Source organism: Arabidopsis thaliana, chromosome 5 (genome assembly GCF_000001735.4).
Source record: "Arabidopsis thaliana chromosome 5, partial sequence".
NCBI lineage: Eukaryota > Viridiplantae > Streptophyta > Magnoliopsida > Brassicales > Brassicaceae > Arabidopsis > Arabidopsis thaliana.
Window position 1 is genome coordinate 22,388,493 of NC_003076.8, and position 17,080 is coordinate 22,405,572.

Genomic DNA, 17,080 nt, shown 5'->3' on the forward strand with positions numbered 1-17,080 from the left:
AATTAATTAAAAGTGAATGCTAATTTTGGCACGTACCCCCACAATCTCTGACAACATTTGGTACAACAATCTCCAATCAGTACACGACTGAAACGGTCAAATCCACAATTAAAATAATATTTACTTTAGACACGTCATCGAGTTGAAATATTTACATCACAAAACCGTACAGTTAAAAAAAACAAAGTCATCCCCAATATCTCACGTGGGTCCTACCCACTACATCCACCTCCCTCGTTCTCCTTCTTCTTCGTCTCTCTATATAAACACCATCTTTAGCTTCTCCTTCACCGGAATACAAAAACTGAAACCTTTCTCTATTTATCTCTCTATACACAACAATGGCGGTCTTCGTTTTATCTCTACTCATACTCTCTTCCTTCTCAGCCATTCCATTCACTTATGCAGGTTAGTTCTCATTTTCATCATCTCTCCACAGAGTTTAGTTTGTTTGGATTCTGATGTCTTTGTTTGTTTTTGTCTTCTTATCAGATTCTGGAATGATCGGAGTTAACTACGGCCGTATAGCAGACAATCTTCCGGCACCGGAGAAAGTAGTTGAGCTACTGAAAACACAAGGAATCAACCGCATCAAGCTTTACGACACCGAGACAACTGTACTAACCGCACTCGCGAACTCCGGAATCAAAGTCGTTGTCTCTCTCCCCAACGAAAACCTCGCTTCCGCCGCCGCAGATCAGAGCTACACCGACACTTGGGTTCAGGACAACATAAAGAAGTACATTCCAGCGACGGATATCGAAGCAATCGCCGTTGGGAACGAAGTGTTCGTCGATCCGAGGAACACGACGACGTATCTCGTTCCAGCTATGAAGAATGTTCAAAGCTCTCTCGTCAAGTTCAATCTCGACAAATCCATTAAGATCTCGTCGCCGATTGCTTTAAGCGCGTTGGCGAGTTCGTATCCACCGTCGGCTGGTTCGTTTAAACCGGAGTTAATCGAACCGGTTATTAAACCGATGCTTGATCTCCTCCGCAAAACGTCGTCGCATCTTATGGTGAATGCTTATCCTTTCTTTGCTTACGCAGCTAACGCCGATAAGATCTCGTTGGATTACGCGTTGTTTAAGGAGAACGCCGGGAATGTTGATTCCGGTAACGGTTTGAAGTATAACAGTCTCTTAGACGCTCAGATCGACGCCGTTTTCGCCGCAATGTCCGCCGTTGGATTTAACGACGTTAAGCTTGTGGTGACAGAGACAGGCTGGCCTTCTGCCGGAGACGAGAACGAGATTGGTGCTGGTTCGGCTAACGCGGCGGCGTATAACGGCGGGTTAGTTAAAAGAGTGTTGACGGGAAACGGAACGCCGTTAAAACCGAAGGAGCCACTAAACGTTTATCTGTTCGCTCTGTTTAACGAGAATCAGAAAACGGGTCCGACTTCTGAGAGAAACTACGGGTTGTTTTACCCAAACGAGAACAAAGTGTATGACGTTTCGCTCAACGGTAAGTCAACGCCGGTCAACGATAACAAAGAGAAGGTTGTTCCGGTGAAACCGTCGCTCGTGGGACAGACGTGGTGTGTGGCGAATGGTAAAACGACGAAGGAGAAGCTTCAGGAAGGTCTCGACTACGCTTGTGGCGAAGGAGGTGCTGATTGCCGTCCGATTCAACCGGGTGCCACGTGTTATAATCCTGAATCGTTAGAAGCTCACGCTTCCTACGCGTTCAACAGTTACTATCAGAAGAACGCACGTGGAGTTGGCACGTGTAATTTTGGTGGTGCAGCGTACGTGGTCTCGCAACCTCCTAGTAAGTACCCTATCTTTCCTCTCCAAAATTTTATTTTGATTAGTAAGTATTTTGCATATACAGTATAGTTATTTTCACGTTCTTAATAGTTGGAAGATGGTTAGATAATAATTATGGGAGTTGGGATGGTTTAACAACAAATGTTATTTTTTTGGGCTTCACTTACGTATACAGATTTATAATTAAATTGTGACGTATAGACGGAAACGTAAACTAAATTAATTATTTTTTGTTGGTTATGTGTTTGTAGAGTATGGGAAATGCGAGTTTCCAACAGGGCATTGAAATGGATATAGAGAAGAAGAGGATCGTGCGGATTTATTTACGTTATTTATTTTGATACATTGTTCTTTTGTCATTCGAGTATATGATTTGCGTATATTTATTTTTATTATTGTATATTTGGTTGGTTTCATCGGATAAATAGTCAGATTTTCTTTCCCCCTTAAGCCTTAACTTCTTTGCTCGTGAGTTTATAAAACTGACAAAACTTTGTTGATATAAACCATTATATCCTGCAACTGATCCAATAAACAACATTGCAATATTATTTTCAAAATCTCAAATTGATTCGTTTTGCTGGTGATCAACTGATCATGATCCAAGCAAAACTCAACAGTATATATTGTCCATATTGTTTCATTCCAATACTCCAGAGTCAAAACCTTGAGCTGCCTACTTCATCAAACTTGATTAGCGCCTACCATCAATTGAGCTACGACTACACTACCAACTCCCATATAGAAGCCTGTAACTCGAAAAATGGGTTTTGAGTTATAGTTTGTCACAAAGCTCTGTGAATACATTATACTACATGAAAACTCATCAAGTCTTTTGATATGGAATCTTCAGAACCAAGAATAGCTTTAATGCTTTTATAGTTGTGAAGTCTGTTATTATTCTATTACTGAATGTGTATTCTCCTCCAGAAATATCTAAGATCTTAGATGAGTCAGTTTAGACGTTTTAAATAGCAAGAATGTTCTGCTTTTTTATGTCATTTTAAAAAGCTTAAGGTTTTGGATTGTAAGCATCGTGTGGTTGCTAATCGAACTTCCTTCCCTTTGCATTATTGAGATAGTGTACTCGCAAAACACGGTGGCAATTTAACCAAAACATAGTACAAACACGGTTTCAAAATTTTAAAAACAAAACCATATACAGTACTTGATTACCATCCCAAGACTTACATATTCTTAGATGGACTATGAGTCTATGGCTTTTTCTTCAACTACTACCAACTTGAACTTCTCCTCCAAACCAATTAAGTGGGCTTTCAATTGGTCATGCCTTCTTTCCATATCACGAGTTTCTTCTAGCCAGCGGGAGTGATTTGATGGAAAGGTGGTCGCATTCGTGGAGTATGCTTTTGTAAGTCTTGATTGGAAAAGCTGTAAACAATGCTCTTTCTGAAATATTGAGGGCTAGCTTTGGATCGCGCCATCGCGGCTAACTCTTGGCAACACCAATGGCTTCCTTGTGTCTTCTTCCATCAAAGCGTGTTCCTTTCATTAATTACATTCTCTTTTGTGGCCTTCTATTATATTGTTGCGTAGTTTTCAGTCTTTTATTTCTCTTCGTTGTATCTCCGTGTTATGTAAAAAATCTAAAATTTCGTATAAAACTTTAAATTTTACCAAAAAAATAATTAAAAACAGACAAATTCTTTAGAAATAAAATCTAACACCTTTTATATTTTCTTCATAAACAATTGAACCAAAAAAAAAAACTCAAATCCAACTCCTCTCCCCTATAAAACTCTATCTTATTGATGATTTTGCTCAAAATGTAGTAGTAATAACAATGACGAGGCCTATGATGGATCAGGATTCAGGAGAGCATTTTGGGCCGGATCCGGATCCGGATCCGGATCTGAGCCTGGATCCAATTCTAGATTACCGGGTTTGAGTATCTGCGTCATTCCTAAGCTCACTATACTCTCTGTTTAAAAAAACCTATCTCTCTCTCTCTCTCTCGCCGCCTTCCTCTCACCCTCTTCGCATAGCTTCACTTTCGCCGATGGTAAAATTATCTCTCCTTCTTTGCGTTGATCTACTTATCTCTCGATCCTACTTTGAAATTCTTAGGGTTTAACATTATATTCGATCTCGCGTGATCTGTTGATTTTGTCTCATCGTTATTTTGACATAATTGTCAGGCTCTACCTAACCAGCAAACCGTGGATTACCCTAGCTTCAAGCTCGTTATCGTTGGCGATGGAGGCACAGGTACCCAATCCCTAGCTTCATCTTTCTTTTGTTTTAGAAATATATACAGAGAATTGATTTAGTTCTATTTCAGAAACTCGATTTTGGATCAAATTGCTTTGATATAGTTCAGTTTTGATTAGTATGCTGCTTTGACTTAGTTTGTCTGTCTAGAGCTTAGTATCTGTATGTATAAGTGATCTTGATCCGTCGTAGTTCAATTCTGAGATTGTTCCAAATTGTTTCAGTAGTTGGATGCATTTGGCTATGTTATCAAGTAACCTCTGATTAAATGTTGGTTTGGTTCACAGGGAAGACCACATTTGTAAAGAGACATCTTACTGGAGAGTTTGAGAAGAAGTATGAACGTAAGTACTCTCGCAAGCAAGCCCCATCCTGAAATATATCACTTGTCATTAACCTTTTTTATTCTCACAAAAGATTCTCATGTGTTCTTGTGTTTTTGCAGCCACTATTGGTGTTGAGGTTCATCCTCTTGATTTCTTCACTAACTGTGGCAAGATCCGTTTCTACTGTTGGGATACTGCTGGCCAAGAGAAATTTGGTGGTCTTAGGGATGGTTACTAGTAAGTACTTTCTTCTCATACAAATCACTTAAAACCGACCTTGTTAATAATCTAGAATCATCTACTGTCATGCTATAATCTAGAATCTTCTAGTGTTGGAAGCTTGGTTATGGTTTGAAGCTCAATAAGATGATTGTAGCTAGCAACATGAAAAACTATTGATAACTGTTGCAAATAGTTTGTGTTTGATACAATAATGTGTTCTGTTTTGTTGCAGCATCCATGGACAATGTGCTATCATCATGTTTGATGTCACAGCACGACTGACATACAAGAATGTTCCAACATGGCACCGTGATCTTTGCAGGTATGATGAACTCACTCACAGAAACTAGCATTTGTTGTATGTGGCAAATTGCTAAACAGAAAATGTCATCAAATTTCATGGTGCAGGGTTTGTGAAAACATCCCAATTGTTCTTTGTGGGAATAAAGTTGATGTGAAGAACAGGCAAGTCAAGGCCAAGCAGGTAACATTCCACAGGAAGAAGAACCTCCAGTATTACGAGATATCTGCCAAGAGCAACTACAACTTCGAGAAGCCATTCTTGTACCTTGCTAGAAAGCTCGCCGGGTAAGAAACAATTCATCAATTCAACCCTCATTGTAGTTATTGTGAAACAACGGAAAAATGAAAATTGAGATGTTGCTTGTTTGTCTCAGGGACGCTAATCTTCACTTTGTGGAATCACCTGCCCTTGCTCCCCCGGAAGTTCAAATCGACTTGGCTGCTCAGCAGCAGTAAGTTCTCTAAAACTAATTTTGTTTTAATTTGTTGCTAAGGTTTGAGTTCGAGGCTTTTCTTCAATTAACGATTATATATTTGTAGGCATGAGGCGGAGCTTGCAGCAGCAGCAAGTCAGCCACTTCCTGATGACGATGATGACACCTTCGAGTAGAGAAAGAGAGATGTGATCTGTCACTGATTACCCGTTAGGGCTTGTCTGAACTTTTTTTTGTTCATGGTGCTATTTTTATGTGTCCGTACTTTGAAATGAATCGATGACATTAGTAATTTTCATTTTTAAGTTTTTAACTGTCGCTATGAAAGTGAAAACCTTTTGATTACAAACCTTACATGCTTCACAATTTCAATTGTATCTCTATTAATCCTAGCCGCGCAATCTCATCAATTCTCCACACCCAACACACTTAATAGTTTTTTTTTACATCAATCATTTCGAAACCACAAGTTCTTAGATACTCAACAACATTTTTTTTTTTTTTTCTGTAGCCAATCGATGTTCTAAAGATCAAGAATGTTGTATTATTTCTACCACTTATGGAGTCACCAAGGATATGTGAAGGGTTTTCTTTGTTTATATATTTTTTTAATTGCGTTTTAGGACATCTCCAATAGAAGTATCTAAATGTAGATACTGATCTCTATCAAAACAGATTATGGATATCATACTAGAGTACATTAAAAATTTGCTTCTAAGATTTTGAGTTCTTGGAGTCATTAACGCATCGCTAAGGGTATTTTCGTAACTTTAAATAACCCCAAATAATATTTTGCTTCCTCCCCAAGAACCTTTTTGCCTCTTTCTACTTCCGTCGGCCGGATTCAGAGTCATAAATAAATATATAAAAAAAAGTTTCGATTTTTGCTTTTCTTCTTCGATTCATTGCGCGAATCATCCGTGATGTTGGTGTCTAGGGTTTTATCAAGAGTTTCTCGCAGCGCAGGCTTACGCTCGTCTTTCTCCTCCGTCGTTACTCCGAAGAGGAATCAGATTCCGATTGTTGCAAGCCGATTTCACTCCCTCGTTCACGGAACCCCCAACAAGGTTAGGCTTTTAAGCTGATTTTACTTGTAATTCGTTCTGGATTTTATCGTCGGGTTTATGCTAGGGTTTAAGGGGTTTGTCTAAACAAAAGATTGTTATGTTCTGATTCTATTGCTCTGGTCTTCTTTATTACAGTGTCACGAATTTAATTGTGTATGTCTGAATGTTAATGTTTTGATTGCTCTTTCATATGTCTTAATTTGGATGTGAAATTCTGGCAATCCTTGTGAATTTGAAAGCTGAGATAAAGCTCATTCTAGGATTTGTGTACAGTGAATTTACTTAATTTGGATCATTTTTTTTAATGGCAGCTTGTTGCAGTTCCAGTGTCGCTCCGAAACCATGGAACTCTAGATTTGAATGTTCTTCAAAGGTTCGGCTTTTTTTCCTCTTCCTCAGCTGAACCGAAGGGAAATGAGAGTAACACCGAAGTACCAAAGACCGGCGAAACTTCTGAGAATGTGGAGGTGGGGAAAGCTACAGGTGAGGCAAAAGATTCATGTATTTTGACTTAGAATAAAGAGAGATTACTGTGTCTAATACTGAACGAGTTTCTTTTTCTGAGTTCCAGATGCAGAGATTGACTTCGACGATTTGTCAAGAGACGATTTAGTGAAGCTTGTGAGTGAGAAGGAAGATCTTTTGAAGGTTCAGCAGAAAGACATAATGGAAATGAAAGATAAATTTCTTCGCACTTATGCTGAGCAGCAGAATCTTATGGACAGGACTAACCGTAATGCTGAAAGCGCCAAAAAGTTCGCTGTACAGGTTTACTTCTCTACTCCGCGAATCCTTTTTCTTCTTTCTTGTATTAACTCGTTTTGCTTTGTGTATAATCCAGTGCTGAATATGTTTTGTTGTGCTGCAGAACTTTGCAACGAGCCTTTTGGATGTGGCGGATAATCTTGAAAGAGCTTCTTCTGTTGTCAAAGAGAGTTTTTCGAAGATCGACACTTCAAAAGATTTGGCTGGTGCTACTCCACTGTTAAAAAACCTATTAGAAGGAGTGGAGATGACTGAGAAACAATTAGCTGAGGTAAAAACGTCCATTATATATATCTTTTGAGGTAAACAATGATAATAAGACTGGTGCTGAGAATGCAATTTTGTATGTAAAACTGCAGGTGTTTAGAAAAGCTGGTTTGGTGAAAGAAGATCCTTTAAATGAACCGTTTAATCCAAACAGACATAACGCAGTGTTCCAAGTCCCAGATGCTTCCAAGCCAAAAGGCACAATTGCTCATGTCCTAAAGGTACTAAACTATTCAAAGGATTGCTCTCTTTCTTGCTTTAACTCTTAAGCCTATGTTAACTTTTAGAAATCCACACAATATCATGGATTCTCTGCCATCATTTTATAACTGTTTTTTTTTCTTCCATATTTGCAGTCTGGATACTCATTGTACGATCGAGTTATAAGGCCAGCTGAGGTTGGTGTTACTTGCGCCGTGGAGAATCAAGAAGGCGGCAAAGAGTCTGCAGCTTGAAATACTTAAAACATCGAGAGTTAAGCTTTTGTTTTTAACATCTTCATGAGTTCTTTTTTTAGTTAATAGTTCTCTTTCTTTGCATATTCATTGGAGGAACAAGATTCCCATAAGGTAGCATGACTATGCTCTGTACTTCCAGGGAAGCCCTGGTTCTGTAACTTTTACACAAATTCATAAGCCAAAGCCAAACTCTTGGTAAAAGCTTCAAATCTTACATTTATATAACTTCTTCCTAACTTACAAACACACTACATAGAGATCTAGAAGACGTCAAAGTGGAATAACCGCCTAGCATAAGATACAATATAAGACATCATCACAGCTGAACACATTTTATAGTTGCTCATCCCAAATCAATATGATTCTCTTCATTCTTCAGTCCCTTCAGAATTCAGACACAGTCCCAGATTCAAATTACCAGTTTTTGCTTCCTGCAGAGTAAGTTTATAAAACACAAGTATGAACAAACACTAACCACTTTCATTACATTGCTTGAGTTTTAAATGAAGCTTACCTTAGTTTGGTCTGAGTCTGTTAGGTTCATGTCTAGCTCAACAGCTTTAGGTAATGGAGATTCAGTGTCGAATTCTTCAGTCTCTTCAATTTCAGAATCCTTAGAAATCACTTTTTCTCTATGCTCAAGCATCGCAATCTACACAAAATCAATCATTTTCCACTAATCCCACACAACTAAAACCCTAATTTAATGATTTGGGGAAAAAAAACTTACTGGAGCGTATCTGAATCTTCGCTTAGGCGACTCCTCTGTCTCACCGGAACCATTAGCGTCGGAGGCAGTAACCGTCGCTGAGGTAAGTGGAGTCCACTTATGGAGAAGTAGATGGTGTGGTGAGTTACTGTTGTTGCTGTTGTTACGACCGTTGGATTTAGATGCTCTGAAAACACCGACGGATGAGGTTGAGACACGTACCCACTTCTTCTTCCATTTCCTTACACGGCCACTGAACACCGCCGTCGCCGCCGGACCACTGTATCTCGATGACGTCCGGCTCAATCTCGATCCTACACCTTCCATTCTCTTCTCTCTCTTCTCACTAGCCGGGAAAATAGTTGCTTTATCTATCAGCTAGAAAACGCTGCGTTTTGATGTGATATAGCCACAAACGCGGCGTATTTATGTGATATGGCTTCAAAACGCGGCGTTTTAGTGAGATAATTGTTAATTAGTTGAAACGTAGCGTTTTAAAGAGAGATTTGTTGATTAGTCGAAACGCAGCGTTTTAAGGAGATAACTCTGTTTATCTGAAAGTAGAAGCAAGAAGAAGTGGCGCTTCATTCATTAGCTCTGTTCAGTATAAGCAAGAAGAGAGAGCGAAAATGGAGCTCTGTGTTATCAGCACGACTACGACGGTGAAGGCAATTAATCCGTTTCTTCCGTCTATTACACGTCGTGTTAGTTCCCGTCTCTTCCAATCAGATAGTGTGCTACAGTTTGGTGGGAGGTTGAAGAAACCAATTAGCAGGCCTTTGGACATGTCTTGTGTCTCTAGAAAAATTGGATTTTTCGGAGATTTTATGTCACATGGTGGTAATTTTAGGCTATTCGCGGCGGCTTCTCCAGCGGTTGAAACTAGTGTAAAGGAAGACAAACTTCCAGCTGATCTTAAGGTCACGGAGACTGTACAGGCGAATTCAAGTGTAAGAGACTTTCAATTTTTTTTTTGTCTATTTGTTGGAGAATATGTGTAGCATTGTGTTTGGTCTGAGTTTTGACATGACTTGAAATTTGATTTACTGTTCAATTTAGGTGAAATTGAGTGTGGAAGTTCCAGAAATTGTCTGTGAAGATTGTTACCAACGAGTCCTTACCGAATTCATGAAACTCTCAAAGGTAAACTAATATTCATCTTACATGAAGATGAAATGTTGAAACTTGATCCATGTAATGCTTGCTGTTGATTGTGATTTTACTTGGTTTGAATCAGGTGCCTGGATTCCGTCCTAAAACAAGAGTTCCAGAGAATATTATTGTTGGTTTCGTTGGGAGGCAATATGTTCTGAGAGCAACTGTTGAATCTATCTTAAAGAGAACACTTCCTCACGCCATGGAATCAGTAAGTTTTCAAATGTTTATATTAGTTTGTTTATGTTTTTCAATCTTCCGCGGTTTAATATAATGTTTTGGCCATTTGGCAAGAACAAGTCTTGTGGTGTATCTAAATTCGGTGTTTGTTGTCTTGGAACATTATGCATATGAGATTTTGGTTTTTGTAGGTGACTGGAAGGGCTTTAAAAGACTCGATACAGATTGTAAGCAGTTTTCCAGATATGGAGAAGGCTTATTCTAAGCTCAAGACTCTTAGGTTTTTGTTTCTTCATCACATATACTAAAAATCTTTTGGAGTAATGATGCTAACTAACTTAACATGTTTTTTTTGTTTTTTTTTTTCTGATTTTCTCTTGTTCCTTAGTTATGAGGTGGTTGTTGATGTTGTACCTGAACTAAAATGGAATCCTGAGGATGGGTATAAAAATATGAAGGTCGTTGTAGAACTAGGCGATGAGATAGATGCAAAAAAAGCTTGTGAAAGACAACTAAGACAGAAATACAAGTCTCTTGGTGCGTTGAAGATTGTAACCGAGCGAGGGCTACAGGTAAAGGAATGCATAAATTCCCCATGTCCTTGCATTGTTTTCTGAAACTAGTGTAAGGTTGCTAATTGCTGAGTTAAAATAGGACCGACCTTTTACCTCGTTAGTCGTTACATTTAAGTTCATCCACTATAGCTTATTATAGATTTAAGTTTTTTTAAAATAATTTGGCTATGAATCTGGCTTCATTTGTTCGTAGTTAACTCTGCAAAGATGATATAGTTGCTAGAATTGCTTTTTTATTATGTCCTAAAACCGTGTAGGTGGGAGATCTAGCAGTTGTTGATATTTCTGCTACAACTATAGATGAGGACGGGTCAACGGGTCAAGCGATTCCAGATGCTGAAAGCAAAGGTTTTAGAACTGTTATATTTCAACAGAGATTTGTGGTTGAAATCTCTTAGTCCATTGAAATCATTGCTTGCAAATGAATACTGAGATTGGCGGTTGTGTGAACAGGTTTTCACTTTGACACTGAAGAAGGGAATAGATTACTTCCTGGATTCCTTGATGCAATCATAGGAATTCGAGCAGGCGAATCAAAGTCATTCACGCTTGTGTTTCCTGAATCATGGAAACAAGAAAGTCTACGTGGCCAACGTGCTCAATTCACTGTGAGCTCGTCTTTCTATATACCAAACATAGAAAAAGATGATTACAAAGAGATCATATTTGGGACAGCTAATTGTGTATGTTTTCTTAAGGTTGACTGCAAGGAACTTTTCTACAGAGATTTACCAACATTAGATGACTCACTCGCTGATAAATTGCTTCCTGGATGCACCACTTTAAAGGAGGTAATGAACACATGGATTTTATTTTCAACAAATTATACAATTTTTTTTTTTGTCTTATATCAGTGTAATTCGCTAATGAAACAAGTAAACAGGTTGAAGAAACTCTGGCTAAAAGATGTCAAGAGATGGAGCAGGAAGCCAAGGAGCAAGCGACAGACAACGCCATCCTTGAGCAGATTCGAAAGGTCATCATCTAATTCCATATATCATTTGAAGCATTAACATCGTTGATCAAACATCATTTGCTTCTTTTTTTTTAGATGGTTGAAGTAGAGATTCCTCAATCTTTATTTGAGGAACAAGGAAGACAGTTTTATGGAGCTAGGCTTCTAGAGATTCAGGCAAGTGTTTTCAGTGACTGTTGTTGATCTCTTACTCTCTTTTACTGTCACTCAGATTCTTAAGGTTGAATATGGTGCTGCAGGGAAACATGAAGCTTAACGAAGACCAGTTGGCTTCTCTTTCAAGTCAAAAAGCAGTAAATGAGTTTCTAGAAACTCAAAGAGAGAGCATCACCAACATAATCAAGCAGAATATAGCTGTTGGAGATATCTTCAAGCGCGAAAACTTAGAGGTATATTTATATGCATGATACTCTGTCTCCAAGAAAGAAACAATACATTTTTAGTAACAAAAACATTGTCGAAATACTTGAATGCAGTTCTCAACAGATGAACTAGTTAAAGAGGTCGAAAACTCGATCTCAGAATTCAAGAAACATAAACAAGAGTTCGACGAGGAGCGTGTGAAAGATCAGGTTAGTTCTCTTGTGAATCTAAGCACTATCAGTTTCTTGAGCCTATATAAGATAACTGAAAGAGAGAGGTTCTTCTTGAATTGGTGGTTGGTTAGGTACAAGAGATTTTAGAAGGAGCAAAAGTGCTTGAATGGTTAAAAGACCGAGCCGAGATTCAATACATCACTCGTTGATTAGCATATAGGTAATGTATGTATGATTGGCATGTTCTGTTTTTGTATGAGCAATTTGGTTTTGATGTACAATTATGATTGATTTTGTCAGAAGAAGAGAACTTTGACTATATTTGAATTGATAGGTGCAATAAATTATTAACAGAAACGTTGCTTTTTATTTTGTAATTTAGGTCACTTTTTGATTCTATAGTCAATGTGTTTTATTGGATATAGATGGTATAGATATAAGTATTTACGTCGATTTCATATTGAATTTGCCAACTAACATTGAGTCATTTTGACTATGACTTGTTTTTTATTTCGACAAAAAAAAAAAGAGACTCTTCGTCTTTTCTAGTTTGGTTCTATATGGACTAATCTTCCCTCTGACCTCATCACTTTTGCTACTTGTCTTAGCTGTATTTACGAACTACTTCCTCATGATCCATGTTAAATTATGGAAAGGTAAATTAAATTTCACCAATCCGAGTAGGCTAGTACTTACACCATTTTCCCAACTAATAATAAACACAGTTCAATACAAAAAAAAGAAGTTTCTAACCAACTAGTGATTGGATTTATTAATAAGGAATAATATCGAAGATACTGCTAATTTGAAAACAGAATTTTATTCAAAATCAGCAATTCTCCGGAGAACTTTTCATCTATTTTGAATGCAAGACTATAATGTCAAAGATGTCAATGTTTGATCTGAGTATTTCAAACTAACATTTATAATTCCAGTTTACTTTACAGATATCTGATAATTAATTTATGTGTTTATCTTTGTCAACTGTATTTGATATTAATTCAAAATTCCTAAAAATGTTTTATCCTCTTGCATCATACTTTAAAACAAATATGAATTTCGACTGATAGCGATAATAAATATTTACAATATTGTAATTGGATAATATAAATCTAGTGATATATATATGGTCCCTAAAACTGGTAAACAACTTTGGTTGTACAGTAAATGTTTTTGTAGAGCTACACATAACATTTACAGCTTTAAATAACCATAAGTTAACTTGGTTAGAGAAAACCAAAAACTATTGAAGCATCCGAGAATCTAGTGGTGAATTATAACGATATTATTGCACTGTAAGAAAAGAAAAGAATTAAAAAAAAAAGTAAATAACTTGTGTGGTCAAACAAGCAAAGAACCAAGTCAAGGAAGAGTAAAAAAAGACACAAGTCTGTCTGTGAACAGTGTCATGTTTGTAAATAAAGAAGGAAACTAGGGGTGAATATTTTGCTAATTGGAGTTTCCATCGTACTTCAAAAAAAAAAAACGATTGGGTCCCACACTCACCTCTCCGTCTCTTCCACCTCCATAGATAGATTTTTTTTCCTTAAGCAAAAAAGATTTTATCTCACTCTCAATAGTGTTAGTATTGTCACAGAGAAAGCTTCAGATCTAGAAGAAGAAGCAGAGTTCATAAAGAGAAACCCATTTTAAACCCTAGAAATCAAGTGTCAATCTCGGTAATTAAAGTTTATGCCTTTTTCTTTTTACTGTTAGATTTGATCAATTTTGAGGTCTTTAGTCTGTTCCTTAAGGTTTTGATTGCTTTGGTTTTATCACCAATGCTGTCCGATTCTCTTGAAGATTCTGTTTTTTTTGTTCAGAGATCTGCTTCTTCTTTCTGTGCTTTGCTTCTGCTTGATCGGATTTTAGATATTGCATTCTGAGCTTGACTTCGTTTGCTTTCTGTGTCATGGTGAAAAAAGGGTTTTTGAGCTTCGTAAGTCAAATTTTTTGTTTCCGATTCTTAATGTTTGGTCTGTGGAGTTTAATCTTTGGTTAGAGTGATTAAGAGGTTTTAGATTCCGAAAAAGATTCTAACTTTGATTGAGAATATCTACAGCGTATCTTTTGGTGTTTGTTATTGTTTTTTCTTAGCTTCGTAATCTTAGTTCAGTTTCATTATAATCTGATGCAGAAGAAAGATCTGATTTGAGCGATGTATAATTCATTCTTAGTTTAGTTTTAGTCTCTCATTGGTTTTTGTTTTTGATATTTTCTGCAGGAAACCTTCTGATTCCGCAACAATGGCAGTTACAGATACTGAAAGTCCTCATCTTGGGGAAATTACTTGTGGTACCTTACTTGAGAAGTTGCAGGTAAATCTTGCTACCATCTCCACCTAAGTATTAGGGCTTTACTCTCAATCTTGTGTAACGTCAACTTTTTTTTACTAAAGGAAATCTGGGATGAAGTTGGTGAGAGTGATGATGAACGAGACAAACTGCTTCTTCAGATAGAGCAAGAGTGTCTTGACGTTTACAAGAGAAAAGTCGAGCAGGCTGCGAAATCCCGAGCTGAGCTTCTTCAAACCTTGTCAGATGCTAATGCTGAACTTTCCAGCCTCACAATGTCTCTTGGAGACAAAAGCTTAGTTGGCATTGTAAGTTTTGTCTCAAGTTTAGTAGTAGAAAATCTAAGTGAAGTGTTTTTTGTTTTTTAAGTGATGTAAGTCTTGATTCTTCTGTTGTTGCAGCCGGATAAGTCTTCAGGAACGATTAAAGAACAACTTGCTGCAATAGCACCGGCTCTTGAACAACTGTGGCAACAGAAAGAGGAGAGAGTCCGAGAGTTCTCTGATGTACAATCACAGATTCAGAAGATATGTGGAGATATTGCTGGAGGTTTGAGCAATGAGGTTCCTATAGTCGATGAGTCTGATTTGTCACTGAAGAAATTAGACGATTTCCAGAGCCAACTCCAAGAGCTCCAGAAAGAGAAGGTAAACATTGAGTTAGAAATCTCCGTATATGATATGTTGCTTATGTTTTCCTTACCAACTGCTCTGTTTTGGCAGAGTGACAGGCTGCGCAAGGTGTTAGAGTTTGTGAGTACTGTTCATGATCTATGTGCTGTTCTTGGTTTGGATTTCTTAAGCACCGTCACCGAAGTTCATCCGAGCTTAGATGAAGATACCAGTGTCCAGTCTAAGAGCATTAGCAATGAGACTCTTTCAAGGTTGGCTAAAACCGTCTTGACTCTTAAAGATGATAAGAAGCAAAGACTTCAAAAGGTAAAGACACTCTGCATCGTTAATTTGCTTAAAATTGTTTCTGATAAATTACGCTTTTGGATTAATGAATCTTTGTCTTTTGTTGTTGCAGCTTCAAGAGCTGGCTACTCAGCTAATTGACCTGTGGAATCTGATGGATACTCCTGATGAGGAAAGAGAGCTTTTTGATCATGTTACCTGTAACATTTCATCTTCAGTCGATGAGGTCACTGTGCCAGGTGCTCTTGCACGTGATTTGATTGAGCAGGTAATTTATATTGCATTGATCAATCTTCCTATGTCCTCTCTTAGAAACCAGTTACTGCTTGCTAATATTCATGTAAAATTTGTGAAGGCTGAGGTGGAAGTTGATAGGCTTGACCAGCTGAAAGCTAGCCGAATGAAAGAAATTGCGTTCAAGAAGCAATCTGAGCTTGAAGAGATATATGCTCGTGCCCATGTAGAAGTTAACCCGGAATCTGCTCGTGAGAGAATCATGTCGCTGATTGATTCTGGAAACGTTGAGCCTACTGAATTATTGGCAGACATGGATAGCCAGATATCAAAGGCTAAGGAAGAAGCATTTAGTAGAAAAGATATATTGGACCGAGTCGAGAAATGGATGTCAGCTTGTGAGGAAGAGAGCTGGCTAGAAGACTACAATCGGGTAATGCATAATTTCTCTCAGTCACTCACTATGATACATCATAAGACATTAACTTTAAATTGGATCTTGAGCTTTTTCATGGTTTTGTTTTCTGAGAGCAGGATCAGAACAGGTACAGCGCAAGCAGAGGTGCACACTTGAATCTCAAGAGAGCTGAGAAAGCTCGGATTCTGGTTAGCAAGATTCCTGGTATGTGTAGAATAACTAAGATATATCATATACTTGCAAACTTCTCTCATGTATTCACATCTTATAAAGATTGGATCTTTTGTTATGTATAAAGCCATGGTTGACACATTAGTTGCCAAGACCCGGGCTTGGGAAGAAGAACACAGCATGTCCTTTGCCTACGATGGTGTTCCTCTGCTAGCTATGCTAGACGAGTACGGTATGCTTAGGCAAGAACGAGAAGAGGAGAAACGGAGGCTGAGGGTAAGTTCATCATTTCTACTCGATTAATGATAAGGCGAGAATGTCAGTCACTCCCTAAACTCCTCTTTGTCTTAATGAGCAGGAACAAAAGAAGGTTCAAGAACAGCCACACGTAGAGCAAGAATCTGCCTTTAGCACCAGGCCAAGCCCTGCAAGACCGGTCAGTGCTAAGAAAACGGTGGGGCCACGAGCTAACAACGGAGGAGCCAATGGAACACATAACCGGCGTTTATCTTTGAATGCAAACCAGAATGGAAGCAGGTCTACTGCAAAAGAAGCAGGGAGAAGGGAGACTCTCAACAGGCCGGCTGCTCCTACAAACTACGTTGCCATTTCGAAAGAGGAAGCTGCTTCATCTCCAGTTTCTGGTGCTGCAGATCATCAAGTTCCAGCTTCACCATGATGAATAAAAAAATGAAAAAGATGTGTAATTTTCAGTGTTTGAGTTGGTTTAGGAAGAAAAGGCTCTATGAAACACCTGAAAGAAGACAAAAAGACATTTGAGAGTAGAATGGTGTACTAGAATGTGTATGTGTGTGTGTGTTTTGTTAATGTTATTTTGATAGTTGTATCATCTTCGCTAAAAAAAACAACCTTTTTCTAGGGCTTATATGGGCCTTGAGATAGAGAGCCCATAAAGACCTTTCATTATCTTTGTCCAAGTTTAATAGCGTCCTCAAGTAGGCAAGGCATGATCTTTCAGTTCTATGACATATTGACATGTATCAATGTTATGAAAAGTGTCTTCCAACAAAAGCCGAAATTAATTTGATTTTGATTTGGTTTCTGGTTC

At 38.0% G+C, this 17,080-nt stretch overlaps 6 protein-coding genes across 9 annotated transcripts; 5 read left to right on the forward strand and 1 right to left on the reverse strand.

The window, feature by feature from the left end:
• Positions 1–28: 28 nt before the first annotated feature.
• On the forward strand, positions 29–2,271 carry AT5G55180 (O-Glycosyl hydrolases family 17 protein). 2 transcript variants are annotated; one of them, NM_124900.4, is made up of 3 exons: positions 29–408; positions 493–1,773; positions 2,024–2,271. In NM_124900.4, exons 1-3 carry the CDS (start codon positions 342–344, stop codon positions 2,056–2,058), a joined length of 1,383 nt encoding a protein of 460 aa, NP_568822.1. In that variant the 5' UTR covers positions 29–341; the 3' UTR covers positions 2,059–2,271. The 2 variants fall into 2 exon arrangements, with proteins under 2 accessions (NP_568822.1, NP_001154780.1); NM_001161308.1 differs by having other exon boundaries at positions 290–408; positions 493–1,777; positions 2,024–2,222.
• A 1,299-nt stretch (positions 2,272–3,570) lies between these two features.
• RAN3 (RAN GTPase 3) lies at positions 3,571–5,693 on the forward strand. The gene is made up of 8 exons (NM_124901.5): positions 3,571–3,795; positions 3,932–4,001; positions 4,292–4,348; positions 4,450–4,567; positions 4,785–4,874; positions 4,961–5,140; positions 5,230–5,307; positions 5,396–5,693. The coding sequence occupies exons 1-8, from the start codon at positions 3,793–3,795 to the stop codon at positions 5,463–5,465; spliced, it is 666 nt and encodes a 221-aa protein (NP_200330.1). The 5' UTR covers positions 3,571–3,792; the 3' UTR covers positions 5,466–5,693.
• A 364-nt stretch (positions 5,694–6,057) lies between these two features.
• Positions 6,058–8,080, forward strand: MGE1 (Co-chaperone GrpE family protein). The gene is made up of 6 exons (NM_124902.3): positions 6,058–6,356; positions 6,668–6,839; positions 6,928–7,124; positions 7,225–7,392; positions 7,481–7,609; positions 7,745–8,080. Exons 1-6 carry the CDS (start codon positions 6,213–6,215, stop codon positions 7,841–7,843), a joined length of 909 nt encoding a protein of 302 aa, NP_200331.1. The 5' UTR covers positions 6,058–6,212; the 3' UTR covers positions 7,844–8,080.
• Positions 7,934–8,954, reverse strand: AT5G55210 (uncharacterized protein). The gene is made up of 3 exons (NM_124903.3): positions 8,577–8,954; positions 8,361–8,498; positions 7,934–8,277 (listed from the first exon to the last, which is right to left on the reverse strand). Exons 1-3 carry the CDS (start codon positions 8,880–8,882, stop codon positions 8,215–8,217), a joined length of 507 nt encoding a protein of 168 aa, NP_200332.1. The 5' UTR covers positions 8,883–8,954; the 3' UTR covers positions 7,934–8,214.
• Positions 8,955–8,964: 10 nt separating this feature from the next.
• Positions 8,965–12,364, forward strand: AT5G55220 (trigger factor type chaperone family protein). Its single transcript, NM_124904.5, has 13 exons — positions 8,965–9,505; positions 9,615–9,698; positions 9,793–9,921; positions 10,082–10,170; positions 10,279–10,462; positions 10,723–10,813; positions 10,919–11,073; positions 11,164–11,256; positions 11,349–11,441; positions 11,517–11,597; positions 11,681–11,830; positions 11,918–12,013; positions 12,109–12,364. The coding sequence occupies exons 1-13, from the start codon at positions 9,185–9,187 to the stop codon at positions 12,184–12,186; spliced, it is 1,644 nt and encodes a 547-aa protein (NP_200333.2). The 5' UTR covers positions 8,965–9,184; the 3' UTR covers positions 12,187–12,364.
• Positions 12,365–13,434: 1,070 nt separating this feature from the next.
• MAP65-1 (microtubule-associated proteins 65-1) lies at positions 13,435–17,076 on the forward strand. Of its 3 annotated transcripts, none has more exons than NM_124905.5 (10): positions 13,435–13,656; positions 14,202–14,295; positions 14,376–14,579; positions 14,673–14,918; positions 14,994–15,209; positions 15,301–15,456; positions 15,544–15,855; positions 15,957–16,044; positions 16,139–16,287; positions 16,370–17,071. In NM_124905.5, exons 2-10 carry the CDS (start codon positions 14,224–14,226, stop codon positions 16,688–16,690), a joined length of 1,764 nt encoding a protein of 587 aa, NP_200334.1. In that variant the 5' UTR covers positions 13,435–13,656; positions 14,202–14,223; the 3' UTR covers positions 16,691–17,071. The 3 variants fall into 3 exon arrangements, with proteins under 3 accessions (NP_200334.1, NP_001332196.1, NP_001190542.1); NM_001345120.1 differs by having other exon boundaries at positions 13,443–13,916; positions 16,370–17,076; NM_001203613.1 differs by having other exon boundaries at positions 13,505–13,656; positions 15,301–15,855; positions 16,370–16,889.
• Positions 17,077–17,080: the final 4 nt, after the last annotated feature.

Excerpts from the sequence above, each read along its gene's own strand:
- AT5G55180 (NM_001161308.1), top strand. The coding sequence starts at position 342 with ATGGCGGTCTTCGTTTTATCTCTACTCATACTCTCTTCCTTCTCAGCC. Across the intron at positions 409-492 it reads CATTCCATTCACTTATGCAG|ATTCTGGAATGATCGGAGTT; the intron begins GTTAGTTCTCAT and ends TCTTCTTATCAG. Across the intron at positions 1,778-2,023 it reads GTCTCGCAACCTCCTAGTAA|AGTATGGGAAATGCGAGTTT; the intron begins GTACCCTATCTT and ends ATGTGTTTGTAG.
- RAN3 (NM_124901.5), top strand. Across the intron at positions 4,002-4,291 it reads CGTTGGCGATGGAGGCACAG|GGAAGACCACATTTGTAAAG; the intron begins GTACCCAATCCC and ends TTTGGTTCACAG. Across the intron at positions 4,568-4,784 it reads GGTCTTAGGGATGGTTACTA|CATCCATGGACAATGTGCTA; the intron begins GTAAGTACTTTC and ends GTTTTGTTGCAG.
- MGE1 (NM_124902.3), top strand. The coding sequence starts at position 6,213 with ATGTTGGTGTCTAGGGTTTTATCAAGAGTTTCTCGCAGCGCAGGCTTA. Across the intron at positions 6,840-6,927 it reads GGAGGTGGGGAAAGCTACAG|ATGCAGAGATTGACTTCGAC; the intron begins GTGAGGCAAAAG and ends TCTGAGTTCCAG. Across the intron at positions 7,125-7,224 it reads CCAAAAAGTTCGCTGTACAG|AACTTTGCAACGAGCCTTTT; the intron begins GTTTACTTCTCT and ends GTTGTGCTGCAG.
- AT5G55210 (NM_124903.3), bottom strand. The coding sequence starts at position 8,882 with ATGGAAGGTGTAGGATCGAGATTGAGCCGGACGTCATCGAGATACAGT. Across the intron at positions 8,499-8,576 it reads GAAGATTCAGATACGCTCCA|ATTGCGATGCTTGAGCATAG; the intron begins GTAAGTTTTTTT and ends GATTTTGTGTAG. Across the intron at positions 8,278-8,360 it reads CAGACTCAGACCAAACTAAG|GAAGCAAAAACTGGTAATTT; the intron begins GTAAGCTTCATT and ends CTTACTCTGCAG.
- AT5G55220 (NM_124904.5), top strand. The coding sequence starts at position 9,185 with ATGGAGCTCTGTGTTATCAGCACGACTACGACGGTGAAGGCAATTAAT. Across the intron at positions 9,506-9,614 it reads CTGTACAGGCGAATTCAAGT|GTGAAATTGAGTGTGGAAGT; the intron begins GTAAGAGACTTT and ends TGTTCAATTTAG. Across the intron at positions 11,257-11,348 it reads GATGCACCACTTTAAAGGAG|GTTGAAGAAACTCTGGCTAA; the intron begins GTAATGAACACA and ends ACAAGTAAACAG.
- MAP65-1 (NM_001203613.1), top strand. The coding sequence starts at position 14,224 with ATGGCAGTTACAGATACTGAAAGTCCTCATCTTGGGGAAATTACTTGT. Across the intron at positions 14,296-14,375 it reads CCTTACTTGAGAAGTTGCAG|GAAATCTGGGATGAAGTTGG; the intron begins GTAAATCTTGCT and ends TTTTTACTAAAG. Across the intron at positions 15,210-15,300 it reads AGAAGCAAAGACTTCAAAAG|CTTCAAGAGCTGGCTACTCA; the intron begins GTAAAGACACTC and ends TTGTTGTTGCAG.